At 46.4% G+C, this 14,220-nt stretch overlaps 1 protein-coding gene across 1 annotated transcript in view; it reads left to right on the top strand.

The window, feature by feature from the left end:
- The first annotated feature begins 322 nt into the window (after positions 1-322).
- The window catches only part of PROK2 (prokineticin 2), a 40,157-nt gene continuing 26,259 nt past the window's right edge, over positions 323-14,220 (top strand). Inside the window, exon 1 of the mRNA XM_006104282.2 lies at positions 323-412. Coding sequence (XP_006104344.1) covers positions 323-412 — 90 coding nt within the window. The remainder of the gene's footprint in view (positions 413-14,220) is intronic.

The following is a 14,220-nucleotide window of genomic DNA, read 5'->3' as shown; positions in this document are numbered from 1 at the left end:
GCATGGTGTGCAGCGATAACCCAGCGTGCAGGCCCCCGTGCCTTCCTGCGGGAGCAGCACAGGGCGCTGCTGAGGTGCCGTTTGTTTCTAAAGCAATTGCGAGGGTCCGGCTGCAGCAAGTCCGCTCCTGTGCGTGGCCGCCGCCGGGACCTGAACGCCCCAGTGCGCCCCCTTCCTTTGTTAACACGCTAAGCACCATGTCAGCCGGCGGCACTGACTATACTCTCTGTCTGGAGGACAGAACAGGCTGGGCGCTTAACGCGGGTCTCCCCTCCCCTTAGGAGAACACGCCTCCCAGGCCTGAGCCAGGGGCCGGAGAAGGATGGTCTGGTGCGCATCTCATCGCCCAGCCCATGCCACGGGCCTGTCCGGCAACACGGCCCATCCCGTGGCCACAGCGACTGGTTCCGAGGTGAGCACGTGGCCCACAGTGGTCCACTCAGGCTCAGTCCTGGGATTCCTGCAGGAATTGTGGGGGGCCTGCAGCGCTCCCCCTTCAGTAAATGAGACACAGGCCCGAGCCTGGAGCTGCGGGGCCACCTGGCTCAGGAGGGCCCGACAGGAGGCCAGCGGCCAGGACCCGGTGGCCAGAGCCTTGCCCATCTCAGGCCTCTGAGTTTCCCAAGGACAGAAATTCCGTCTCTGCCTCGAGCAGTGTGGATTTCAGCACTTGGCAGGTGAAGGGCTCCTGAGGACGTGGCTCGGTCTCGGTCGGGACTGGAGGAGAAGCATCCCCAATTGCACGGACTCTGTGCACAGCAGCAGAACCCCAGACACGGCAGGAAACGCTCGCCCGAACCCCGAGGCCCTCAGAGCACTGGTGTTCAGAAGCTGCTCTTGGACTCACAGGCACTTATTTTCGGGTTTTTTAACTTACACATGTCTGTTCTACTTTTATCTATAGCTGATATATTTCCGTTTTTCAGAGGTTAGGAAAGTTGCCCAAAATCACAGGGCTTATCGTGGGGTAACATCAGTACTCTTCCTGCGGGGGCGTGAGGGTTAAATGGGCGAAGCATGTCAGGTTTCAGCATCCTGTCAGACGCCTGGCGAGGGCGCAGTAGGTGTTAGATGCTGTTCTAATTATGATGACATCTTGGGATGTTGGGAGCATTATAGAAAAGAATGCAAATTCAACATTTAGCATAACATCTGGCATCTAGTAACTGCTTGTTTTAATGTTTGCTGGTGTTATTTTTATCAGAACCCTGGCCAACACTGTCTTCCACAACCAGACCATTTCTCTCCTACGTTCAGGCTCTCAGAGCGAAAGACATGTTACTGAGAAGGGATATGGGCATATACTGAGACATCTTTTGTATACCTTTCCAGCCTTATGTTCCAAGAATCTCCACAGCAGTGTAGAGACTTTTCCTTTGCACCTGGACTATCAGATACAGTAGCGAGCAGCCATGCGTGACTATTTGAATTTAAATGTAATTACAAATTTTGTTCCTCAGTTGCACCCACCACGTGAAAGTGCTCCTGGGCTTGTGGGACTGGCTGCACCGCCCTGTTGTGGAAAGTTCCACTGGAAGGCCTGTGATGCACTGGGAGCGATGCAAACCAGAACTGGAAAAGCAAAGAACCTTCCATTTGTGCCACTGGGCGGGGATTGCTGTCTGGGGAAGGCTTCCTGACTGTGTCCCAAAAGGGGTCACAAGGTGACCTTACCTTGATCCAGTGATGATCGGCCGGCTTTCCCGAAGCCTGGCAAACCCACAGCCTCACCTGCCTGCCCCCCCGGAAGCGGAGCGGGGCACTGTGATAACCAGGTTTGGGTCATGGCATCCGGATGCCAACCTGTTGATTTAGGATGAAAACCTTCATGCCCAAGGCCCCTGGGCTCCCCAGGCCCCGCCTGCAGGCAAGCCCATTTGGAGCCCTGTGTAAGCGGAGGCTGCCGGAGCCAGGCAGAGCAAGGGCAGGGCCGTGGGGTCTGAATGGGGCTGTCACCGGTGCCAGACAGGCACATCCGCGGCTGGAGCCTCTGGCTTTGCTGATTTGTACATCAGGACTCCCCTTTTAATTTCTTTCTTTTTTGTTCCTCTTAAATGTTAAGTTTTTGAAGTAATTTTACTCACAAGACAGTTCAAAAACAAAACAGAGTTTCCAAGCACCCGTCACTGACTTGCCCCACGGACAGCATCTTGCACACGCAGAGTGCACTGTCGCACCAGGGCCTGGGCGGGCACAATGCCCTTTCCTTTGACAACCGCCAGGGCCTCACTGGGTCCTCACACTGATCACGCACATGCCGCTGAGTGCTGCCAACAGCCCTGTGCTGCAGGCACTAGCATGAGCTCCATGCTATGGCTCAGAGGCCTGAAGCTCTGAGAACTAAATTCTTCCCCAAGGCCGGGCAGAGCGGGCCGACTCCACGCCCAGTCCAGAGCAGCGTGTCTGTGAGGAGTCCCTGTCTGCTAGATCCTCACCTGCCCACGGGGGGGGGGGCAGCAGTGGACGATTGCCCCCACCCCCAATTCTGACAACACACTGCAAAAACCAAAACATGCTCCAACTTTTAGTAACTTTATTGCGATGTTTAAGAAAAGCAAATAATAGTATTTATAAAGTGCACATTTATTGAGCTCTTATAATGATACAGTTCATGGATTACACTTATGCATTGTTTCATGTAATCTTCATACATATGATTTCACTTAGTTCTCACAACAGCCCTTGAAGCACGGAGCCATCATTACCTCCGCTTTGCAGAGAAGAAATCGGAGGCTCTGGGACATGCAGTAACAGGTCGTAAGGGAAGGAACCTGGTTCCGATCCAGAGTGCCTCTCGAGAGGGTCCTCCAAGTGCGCTCGGACTGTAGGAAAGATAGTGAAGCAGCACGTTCTCCGCTTCCTCGTCTCTAATCAGAGAGACAGCGTTTGTGACATTTCCTACCGCACACTGGAGGCTATCGCTGCTCTCACACTCCACTTTCTTATGTTTGTATATTCAATTTGGATGTAAGGGCACACAATGTTTTCGTTATACTTACCTTCTCATAAAGTGTTATCATCAGAGAGTTCAGAAAGCAACTGTTTTAAAAAATTATATCTCAGTATTTCTATCTAAAAATACATCTGAACATTACACATTAATGTTAAAAGTTTTACAAATGCCTATTTTAATCAATTTGGAGCAATACATCATAAACACTCAGTGTTATTTTTAAGGGCAGAAAATTGGGAGATAATTTTAATGTCCAACAAATAGGGCTTGTTTTTTTTACATCATAATAGTTCACGGATGGCTGCAAATAGTGCAGATCCGAATTTGTTGACATAGAGATAAATTGCATGATATTCTTAAGGGGAAAAAAGCAGATTAACAAAACTATATGTATAGTATAACTCAAACTTTATACAAACAAAGCCAAATATATTATGTAGACATACACATAGATTTGTATGAAAAAATAAAATTCAGTGGCGTATTAGATATATGTAGAGTATTCCTGGATAATGGAATGACAGTAGTTTTATTCTTACTTCTTTTCTGTATTTTCCAAACTATCACAGAGAGCATGTGTAATTTTTATAACCTGATTAAATTGTAAGCATCATATGAAAAAATGATAAATATTTTTAAGAAAGCTGCTAAAGTCACTGAAGAGAAAACATTAAGAAAGGCCCTGGCAGGTTTGGCTCGGCTCAAGGACCCCGGGTCTCGGGTTTGATTCCCAGTCAAGGGCATGTACCTTGCAGTTTTGATCCCCAGCCCAGGTCAGGGCACATGTGGTAGACAACCAATCAATGTGTCGCTCATACATTAATGTTTCTCTCTCTTTCTCTCCCCCCACCCTCTCTCCCTTTTACTCTCTCTAAAAATCAATGGAAAAAAATGTCCTTGGGTGAGGATTAACAAAAAAAAAAAAGAAAGAAAAAAAAGGCCAGTAATTTGGGATCCTCTGAGCCTGTATTGTATTGTTCTTTGCCAAACTTGTATCTGTTCATAGTTTTAATAAATTTCTGGTAACTAAAAAAAAAAAAAAAAAAGGAAAGAAAAGAAACTGTTGCTCTGGAAAGAACCATCTGGTAGCAACCTGCGGTGTGGACAGCACTTTCCCACAGGCACACAGCCAGCCTGGGGCCAGGAATGGACGCCCAGCCCTCTCTGTACAGCCCTCCGTCCTGCCTGCATATTAAAGAATCAGAAAAAGTCAGGAAGAACTTTATCCGAAGGATTATCAAAACTTGGGTGTTCCACTAAAAAAACTGCCTGAAACCTACTGGTTTACACAAACAGTATATTTATAAATCAGATTGGCAATTTCTTTTCTTTTTTTAGAGCCAAAGATATGGTTTTTATTAAACACTAGAGGCCCGTTGCATGAAGAGATTCGTGCAATAGGCCTTCCCTTCCCCTGGCTGCCGGCACCGGTTTTCCTCCAGCACCCGGGACCCAGGCCTTTGCTCCGGCCAGAGCCTTCAGTCTTCGCTGCTCCAGCCGGAGCCTTCAGTCTTCATTCTGGTGCTTGGCGCCTATGTATGCAAATTAACCGCCATCTTTGTTGGGTTAATTTGCATACTCTCCTGATTGGCTGGTGAGCATAGCGGAGGGATGGTCAATTACATGTTTGTCTATTATTAGGTAAGACTAGAGACCTGATGCACAAAATTCATGCAAGAGTAGGCCTTCCTTCCCCTGGCTGCCAGCATCGGCTTCCCTCTGCCACCCGGGACCCGGGCTTCCCTCGCAGCCCCAGCTTCGTCTGGAAGGACACCTGCAAGGATGTCCGGTCTAATTAGCATATTACACTTTCATTATTATAGATATGTAGAGGGGGCAAAACAAGAGTGATTAATACTCTTTTTCGAGACAAGACAAATTTGGGAAAGATTTTAAAGGAAGAATAGTAATTGAAATATTGCACAGGCTACCTATGAATCAGAGCAGTGGCAATACCTGTAATAATTCCACATTGAGCATTTGCCACACAAATTTGGCTGGAACAAACTGGCATGTGTCATATCCCAGCTTGAACAGCTCAAGCAACTTCAACAAAGAATGCTTCCTGGAGACTGGCAATTACTGTATTTAATTCTAAAATAACTGAATAACTGAAGTCACTTGGATAGGATTGTGGGGTCTTCACCAGCTTTAAGGAGGACTGTGAGTTCCCGCAGTCAAGGCCGGCAGGGCTCTGGAGCCGCATCCACTGTGCAAGGAAAACACTCAGACTAAAGCCTTTGAGGAAGCTCGTGTCCTGACCCCCTGCCTCTTCCTCCTGCTCTTTCTCCAGTTACTATGATGGGGATCTGTTATTAAACAGACAAACAAGGGAAAATGGTGGCGATGCTGCAATAAGATCAGGAGGCACAGTTACTGTGGAGCAGTGGTCAGGTCTTGGAAGTCTTTTCATTACAGTGAAGTGCAGTTGTCAGTTGAAAACATTTTAGAAGCAAACAAAAGAGGAGTTAGCAATTTACCACTTAGTCTCAAAGTGAGGGTTTATCCCTCCAGTCTCTCCCCTTCAGCCTATGCCAGTGATGGCGAACCTATGACACGTGTGTCAGAGGTGACACACGAACTCATTTTTTTGGTTGATTTTTCTTTGTTAAATGGCATTTAAATATATAAAATAAATATCAAAAATATAAGTCTTTGTTTTACTATGGTTGCAAATATCAAAAAAATTCTATATGTGACACGGCACCAGAGTTAAGTTAGGGTTTTTCAAAATGCTGACACGCCGAGCTCAAAAGGTTCGCCTTCACTGGCCTATGCTATTCTTTTTGCTACATCATGGGCCAAAGGTTGATATAATACTCCTGTATGCGTTCAGCAAACCCAAACTCTGCCAAACTATGTGAAGGGCAAATGCCACCAGTGGGTAGAGACCCAGGGCTCTAACATCGCCCGCACCATTTGGTGGCATCTCTCACTATAGGGACAGTGGAACCAGCAATTGCAATGACTCAACCTAGAGGGCAGGAGTCTCCACAAACTAGTCTCCTGTTTCTGGAAAATGTGTTTATAACTGTTTTGTAGATGGTACCATACCTCAAAGAAGTGCACATATAGTAAAACAAAACAAAACAACAAACAAACAACAAACACACACAAAACAAACTTGAACTAGGAGACAGGAGAACCACGACTCAATCCCAGCTATGTCTCCTTGTTCCTATGAGATGAAATATTTTGATTCTTAGTTTTCTCTTCTGTAAAGCAAGTTTGATGAATTAGAATATCCCAACATTCCTTGTATTTGATTGATGAGCTCATCCAAAACTGGCTACATATTCAAAAACACCATCTGAATTTAGTAGGAATTTGTTAAGGTTTGCATGTGGTCAAGATAAGGGATTTCAGTTTCCCTAAAGTTTTATTCCTGACACATGCAAAAAGCGCTCTGTAGCCAAATATTTTAGAAAATCGTGGATGCACCAAGTTGGGCTGGTTTCTTCCTACAGGACTTCTCTGGGCTTCTAACGTGTTGATACAAATTATGTCTCCTTAAAAGGTCTTCAAAATTATTTGATCATAAAACTCAATATTTTTCTAAGGAGAGACATTCATTGGCAGATGCTGTGCTAGAACCCTTAGCCTCCCGCTGACTCTCCTGTCTAAAGGGGCGAGCAGAGTGCCTTTGACAGGCAACTTATCTTGTTAAGACAGAGGCACCGTCTTCTCTCAGAGCTCTGACAGAAACAGAAGCAGAACCACAGAACAGAAATGTTGATTGCCTGTTTCCCTTATGAAAAAAACATAGCAGCTCTTTGAACCTGTTCTTCAGAGGCTCTCTCTGGGGAAAAAATAAAATAAAAAGTCCCCCCAAACAAAAAGGCACATGTGTAGAATTGTACTTGTTTTCTGCTATTTTGTTTTTAAGTCTTGATCTCTAAGTTGCTGAGATAGAGATATAGAGATAGAGATAGAGATAGAGCTAGAGCTAGAGATAGATAGAGATAGAGATAGAGATAGAGATAGAGATAGAGATAGAGACAGAGACAGAGATAGAGATGGTGAGAAATGGCTTACCTGTCCGAATTTCAAATGGCGGGAACCAGAAGCGTGGTGAAAATGAGACTTTTAATAACACTCTCGGGAGCAGGTGCCCATTGTACAGCAGACTGGTAAGTGGGGCCGGGAACACAGCCTATTTGTTTAGTCCCGCCTCCAATTCCGCATTGGCTGAGTACTATGAGATCACCAGTTTCCTCATACGTTGCCTAGGTCTTGCTCTCTCCCATTGGGCCATTAAAATATTGGGCTGAGACCTTTCTAGCTGTCTCCACCTCCATTTGTTTAGGCCTCAGTGGTCAGCAAACTCATTAGTCAACAGAGCCAAATATCAACAGTACGATTGAAATTTCTTTTGAGAGCCAAATTTTTTAAACTTAAACTATATAGGTAGGTACATTGTTATTAACTTAATTAGGGTACTCCTAAGGCTTAGGAAGAGCCACACTCAAGGGGCCAAAGAGCCACATGTGGCTCGTGAGCCACAGTTTGCCGACCACGGGGGTGGGGGGAATCTTCCTGAGAATGTGCTATGGACCACCTGCACAGCTCTCACCCCCACATTCTGTTTGCTCGGGGGAATTCAGTATTGGCCTGGCCACATGCTGTTTCTTTATTATGAAGATGAATCAGAGCCATGTTTCTTATAAGAAAGAAATAGAGAGGAAGAGAGAAAGGGAAGGAGGGACATATAGTAAAACAAATGTTTGAAGATGCGTTTGAGGGAAATCCACGCCAGTCATTATTTCTTGCTTCTGGTTATTGGTGACCTAAATTTTTGTGGCAATATTTAAGTAAAGCATATAGATGGGAGGAGAAGCTACACATTTAAGTATTTGGCATCGGACTGAACCAGGTTGAAGCCAGCTCTACTACACAGAAGCTATTGTGATCCACAGTTGCACCACTTACATTGTATAAGATAGTTAATCTCTCCAGATCTCACTTCCCTCATCTGTAAAATGGGGATTATGACAGTAGCTACCCCATAGGGTAACTGGGGGTATTATACAGTAATTGTTGAGATTTATTGAGCACCTACCATGTGTAAAGCATAAACAGAGCCAGCCTTCACATTTAGAAATTGAGGTTCTGTTAACTGGTTTGTGTCTATAAATTTCTATACCCAGAGGCCTTATTATTTCAAGTTCTTTTCCTCTGTAGAAAAACAAATATGATCCAAATTTCTGGGAAAGAAACAAATTGCTAAATAAAATTTATTTGTATGGGATATGTAATAAATGTTGATCTAAAAGAATAAAAATCCCTACCCCCAGTTTTTATGCTAAGAAATTCTTTACTACATGAGATTCTCTCTGGCATTTATTAAGTATGCCTGCCACAGATTTGCATCACAGCCTCTTCCTTTTAGTGAAGTACATGATATATAAGCCTTAGCCATGAGGCTCATCTGCAATGCCAAAAATAAATATTAAATACATTCAGCATTATGATGAATAAAACCTAAATGTTTTAGAACCCAATGTTCATCCTAACCCCTCATATTATTTCAAGTGTATTTTATACTAATTATTTTAAGGAAACTCTTTCTTCTGAATATTTCAACTATTAGAACTAGGTAATCTTTATTGTATATCATCACTTGAATAGACCAAATAATTTTAGTGTCTTTATAAGTAATTGGCTTTCAAACTGAAGCATGATGATTTACTTTTAAAAATAAAGAGAAGCCCTAGCTGGTTTTGCTCAGTGGATAGAGCATCGGCCTGTGGACTGAAGGGTCCCAGGTTTGATTCTGGTCAAGGGCACATGCCCCAGCTGTGGGCTCGACCTCTAGTGGGGGCATGCAGGCAGCAGCCAATCAATGATTATCTTTCATCATTGATGTTTCTCTCTCTCTCTCTCTCTCTCTCTCTCTCTCTCTCTCTCTTTCCTTCTCTCTCTCTCTCTCCCTCTCCCTCTCTGAAAATCAATAAAAATATATTTAAAAATAAAGAGAAATCATCATCATTGAAATAGATTAAAATAGATGTCTTATTTAGAATTACAAAAGCAATTCCATTTTTCATATGTCACATTTAAAGCATGATTATTATTTAAAATATATATATCAGACTAATATTATGGATTTGTTAATAAGAAAAGCCACTGTGTAATAGTATTGTGATAAAAAAAACTAAGGTAAAGAAATAAAAGCATACCTATTTTAACTTTTTTGAATCCATCTAAATGAAAATTATTTACACAAAGACAAATGGGATCAGGTATAAAATTACCAGGCCCACCTATTATGCAATAATAATCAGAAGTCATATGAAGACACACAAAAGAAGTCAGTCTTCAAGCAAGCTGGAATCACTTTTAAAACAAGAGCTTCACATACAAGAACAATAAAAGCTCTCTTCATTTATATGGTTGAGAAAATGTTTCAGGCTTCCAGTTCAAGATGACAGATCAAACATCCATGCATTGCCCTTCTTCCTCAAATCCCACTGGCAGGCAGTATATTTGTTGAGCCACTACCATGTAACAGACAATTGACATGAAAGTACATATAACAAAGTGAACATGCTAGGGGCTCATCAGGAAGCAGGCGAATGAATGATGAACGAGAGTACAGCCCATTATATATGTGGTGGAAACACATTTGACCTGAGGAGGAGTAGAGAAACTCCAGACTCCGCTTCTTTGTCATCTAAAGCAAGTGGGAGTCCTGCAATTATAGAATCAACTAGAGGCCAGATGCATGAAATTTGTGCAAGAGTAGGCCTTCCTCTCCCTGGCTGCCAGCACCAGCTTCTCTCTGGCACCCAGGACTCGGGCTTCCCTCGCAGCCCCAGCTTCGTCTAGAAGGTCATCCGGAAGGACGTCTGGTCTAATTAGCATATTCAACTTTTATTATTATAGATGATTATTTGACTCATGTCCACTTTCAGGGGCTGGCTTCATGTCCATTTGCTCATCATTGTACCCCCAGTACCACCCACAACATCTGGTCATAGTAAGTACTTAGTTAAATGAATGAACAAATGATGGTCTACTACCCACCTAAAAGAAAATATCAACTTAAACATGTACTCTTTCAGAGTCTTTGTATAATTCTAGTATAAAGAATACTAAACTAAAAAACAACACAAAGGAAACACTTTGTTGGCATTTATAATAATTACTAGAGGCCTGGTGCACAAAATTCATGCACGGAGGGGTGGGTTCCCTCAGCCCAGCCTGCACCCTCTCCAACTGGGGACGCCTTGGGGGATGTCCGACTGCTGGTTTAGGCCCGATCCCACAGGGACCGCTGGGACCCTCTCACAATCTGGGACCGCTGGCTCCTAACTGCTCACCTGCCTGCCTGCCTGATCACCCCTAACTGCCTCTGCCTGCCAGCCTGATTGCCCCTAACTGCCCTCCCCTCCTGGCCTGGTTGCCCCCAACTACCCTCCTCTGCTGGCCAATTTGGTTCTGATTGGTCGGTTTCTATGCCAGTCAGCGTCAAAAGCTCCGCCTCCTAGATAGCCATTGGTTCTTTACAGCACCCACATTTGGTTCTGATTGGTCGGTTCCTATGCCAATCAGCATCAAAAGCTCTGCCTCCTAGGCAGCCATTCGTTCGTCACAGCACCCACATTTGGTTCTGATTGGTCGGTTCCTATGCCAGTCAGCATCTTCGGGCCTATCTCCGGGCCTGATCAGAGTGGCGGGGATGAACAGCCGCCCCTCAGAGGCTGGGAGAGAAAGAAAGGCCCGGCTGCTGGCGAAGCCCAGAAAGAAAGAGGGAAAGAAAGAGAGAGGCAAGTACTGATCAACAGCTGCCACTGAGGCTGCGGATCAGACCCTGCCTCTCTCTCTGGGTCTCAGCCCCCTGAGCAGTCAGTGCTGGGTTGCCAGGCTGCAGCGGGGCAGTCAGTGCTGGGTCGCCACAGCAACCCAACGCTGACTGAAGGACTTCCGGGTTGGTCAGCCTTCGGTCGTGATTGGTCGTTATGACCCTGGGCTTTTATATATTAGAATTAATATCATAAAAAGTTTATTACCCTCATTAAGGAGTCTAAGCCATGATTGATCCCTTTCCTATAAAATGTGGTGCTAGTCATTACATTTCTGGTTCTCAGAAATTAGAGTGCCTTGTAGACTTGCATTGTCCGCCCCCTTAAAGAGAGTCATGTGACTTGTTTAGCTACTAAAACCTGAGCAGAAGTGATTGCTTCAATTCCAGGCAGAGGCATTGAAGGCTGCTGAGTCACCCTCCAACTCCACCCACCTGTGTTAGCATGCTGTGGCTGGTGTTAGCCTGCTATGGCTGCCATAAGAAATTACTGCAACAGGTAGCTTAAAACAGACACGTGTTCTCCCATGGTTCTCGAGGCTAGAAGTCTGAGGTCAAGGGTGTGGTATTTATGAAGGCTGTAGGAAGGGAGGACCCTTCCTTTCCTCTTCCAACTCTGGTGCTGCTGGCGATCCTTGGCGTTCCATGGCTTGTAGACACATCTCTCCAGTCTCTGCCTCCATCTGCACAAGTGTGCTTCTGTGTATGTGTCTTCTTTGTATCTATGTCCATCTCCCTCACTTTCTCTTATAAAAATGCCAGTCATTAGTTTAAGGGCCCAACATAATCTGGTATGACCTCATCTTAATTGATTACATCAAGCATATCCAACTCGTGGCCAGCGGGTTTTAAATAAATGAGGCTTGTGGCCCGCAGGCCTCGAGTTTGACATGCTTGGATTACATCTTTAAAGACCCTAGCACTAAATAAGGTCATATTCACAGGTACAGTATTTGGGATTGGGAAAATGGCTTTTGGGGGGATGCAATGTAACCCACTGCACAACCCTCCACTGGCATCATGAAGCACATGTTGAGATGGATCCTTCACCAGCCTGGGGCCAGACAGTCTCATTACTGTGGCAACAGACATGCTGTGTCTCCCAGTGTACCTCATTTCAGTCACTTGTCCATTGAGTAGAATGGTGGCTGAATCACCTGCACAAGGGAAAGAATCTACACCTCTAGCTTTTTGGTGACTACATTTAACCAATTCATGTAAATTAAATGCGTCTACACAGCATGCTAACACAGGCTTGTGACCGGCCTCATCAGTCACTTACTGAGAGGCCTGCTAACATGCCTCGCATTGTGCTCTGTGCCAGCAGGGTGTGCGGGAAATCACACACAAGGATCCCAAGGGGGCTGTAATCTAATCTGGTGGAAAGACAAAAATGACGATATCAGTGTTGACTGAAATGTAGAGGACACCACGTAACAAGACTTGGTGAGGGGTCACTCTAACGAGGCTCCCCGTCTGTCCTAGGCACTGTGCTGACCACATCACAGGCAGGACGCTCTTTACACCCATGGGGGTTGTAACCCATGAGGTTGGTATTTTCTATCCATCTTATAGGTGAGGAAATAGAGGTTTAAAAGGTTACTAGTAAGTAACGTGTCCAATGGCCACTCGGGATTCCAAACCAGCTCAGTCAGATTCACAAGTGTGGGACCCCATGGGCTCTCCTGTGCTGCCCATCGATTCAGGATTCAGCCAGGCCTTGATGGTCTGCTGCCACACGCAGTCTCCACTCTGACTACACACACGTGGGTGCTCCTCACGCAGTCCTCCTGGGCAGGATGGCTCCTGTGGCCAGATAACTGGCTGCAGGAAGAAACAGAACAGGATAGGCCAGCGACTAGTACTCGCCCATTTCTACTGCAGTGTGGGTAGGTGGCCTTCCCACGTCACTTACTTTTATGAATTAATCCAAATTCAACCTTTCATTTTTCCATTTATAAAATGGAACTAACTTTCAGACTGCAGTTTTCTTACTTGGACATAGATGCAAAGATTTGTCATACCAGGGGCCTTCATGTCTCCGCTAGAGCATTAAACCAATCAACAGAAACAACATGATCAAAAGAAATATGAGACCAAACCAACCCTATTTTTAAGTGTTTCTAACCCTGTTTCAAAACAGCCTATGAGGATTGTTTTCCAAACAGCCATGTAGGAAGTACAGCTGCGTCGATGTTTCCTGTTTTCTGTGCTCGGAGGCACTACCCAAGCTGGCATTCAATAGTAGCAAATATGAAATAGAGCATTTTTTTTAAAGTTGTAGGAATGTTAAAATCCATGTTGACTGGTTTTCCCATTTACCCAGCGGCATTCCCAGCCTAGCGTTGGCATGGAGACTGGAAAAGGAAACTTTCCACCAATCTGTCACTTGCTACTGTTTCCACTTATTTTACTGAGCCCAATTATAACATTTTTTAAGTTTGATTCTTTTGTTGTTTGAGCACAGTCTGAAACATGAAAACGGGTGAAAAGGTTTTTTAAATCAGTCAAAGATTTGGTTTTCCAAATACTCAGCTGTTTAACATTCGGATAATTGCCTGCTTTCCCCTCTCTCCACATTTGGTCTAAACGCTTGGCAGGAGGGAGCCCGGGTCTGGAAGTGACTGCCGGCTCTCCGCGCCGTATCCATTAAAGATGCTGGAAGGCGCCTCTGCTTCTCCAAACTCCGTGGTCCTCGGGGGCAAGGAAAGTCCGCGATTCTGAACATTTAGGGAGAGTCCGCTTCCCCAAGTTGTGGCGCTGGCAGGCTTGGCGTGGTCACAGCCACCTCCTTGGCCATCGCACTCGTTGAGGAAACGCAGGCTCGGCTCTGAGAGGGAGGGCACGTCTGCCCTCGTGGCCGGGAGCGCGGGGCCCAGAGCGACTCCCTCACGGGACGCTGTGGCCGCCCGAGCCGAGGCGGTGAGTCCGGCTGGGAAGGGGCTGAGGCGCGGCGAGCGGCTTGGGGCCTGGACGCCGGGCCTCGATCTCCCCTCGCGGCTTCCACAACTGCGGGCCGGCGCTGGCGCGGCCCCCGAGGGGGGAGGCTCGGCGGGACCCGGAGAGCGAGGTCGGAGCAGACGCGGGCGCACAGGGAGGCGCCTGCGGTGACAGAGCCGCGCTGACTCCCGGGGCGGGGGTAGGGGGGGCTTTCGCTCTCCCTTTGCCCCACCCCCACCCCCCTTCCCCTTTGCCCGAGTAGGTGCGGGGCCGCCTCTCCGGGGGTTGGACCGCAGGACAGCAGGACAGACCGTGCAGCACCTGGGAGGCGCGCTGTGCAGACCTGCGGACCAGCGCGCGTTTCAGGGGCTCCGCCCCCCCGCCCCCCCACACACATATATACACACACATACACACACGCGCGCGTGTCCCCCGCGCGCGGCGCGTAGTAGGCGCTCCCCGGCATCTGGAGAGCAAACGCGCTGCGAGGAGTCCCGCTGAGCACGTGTCGCTTTGGAAACGA

Source organism: Myotis lucifugus, unplaced genomic scaffold, assembly GCF_000147115.1.
Source record: "Myotis lucifugus unplaced genomic scaffold, Myoluc2.0 scaffold_558, whole genome shotgun sequence".
Classification (NCBI taxonomy): domain Eukaryota; kingdom Metazoa; phylum Chordata; class Mammalia; order Chiroptera; family Vespertilionidae; genus Myotis; species Myotis lucifugus.
This window is presented reverse-complemented; position numbering and strand designations above follow the sequence as displayed.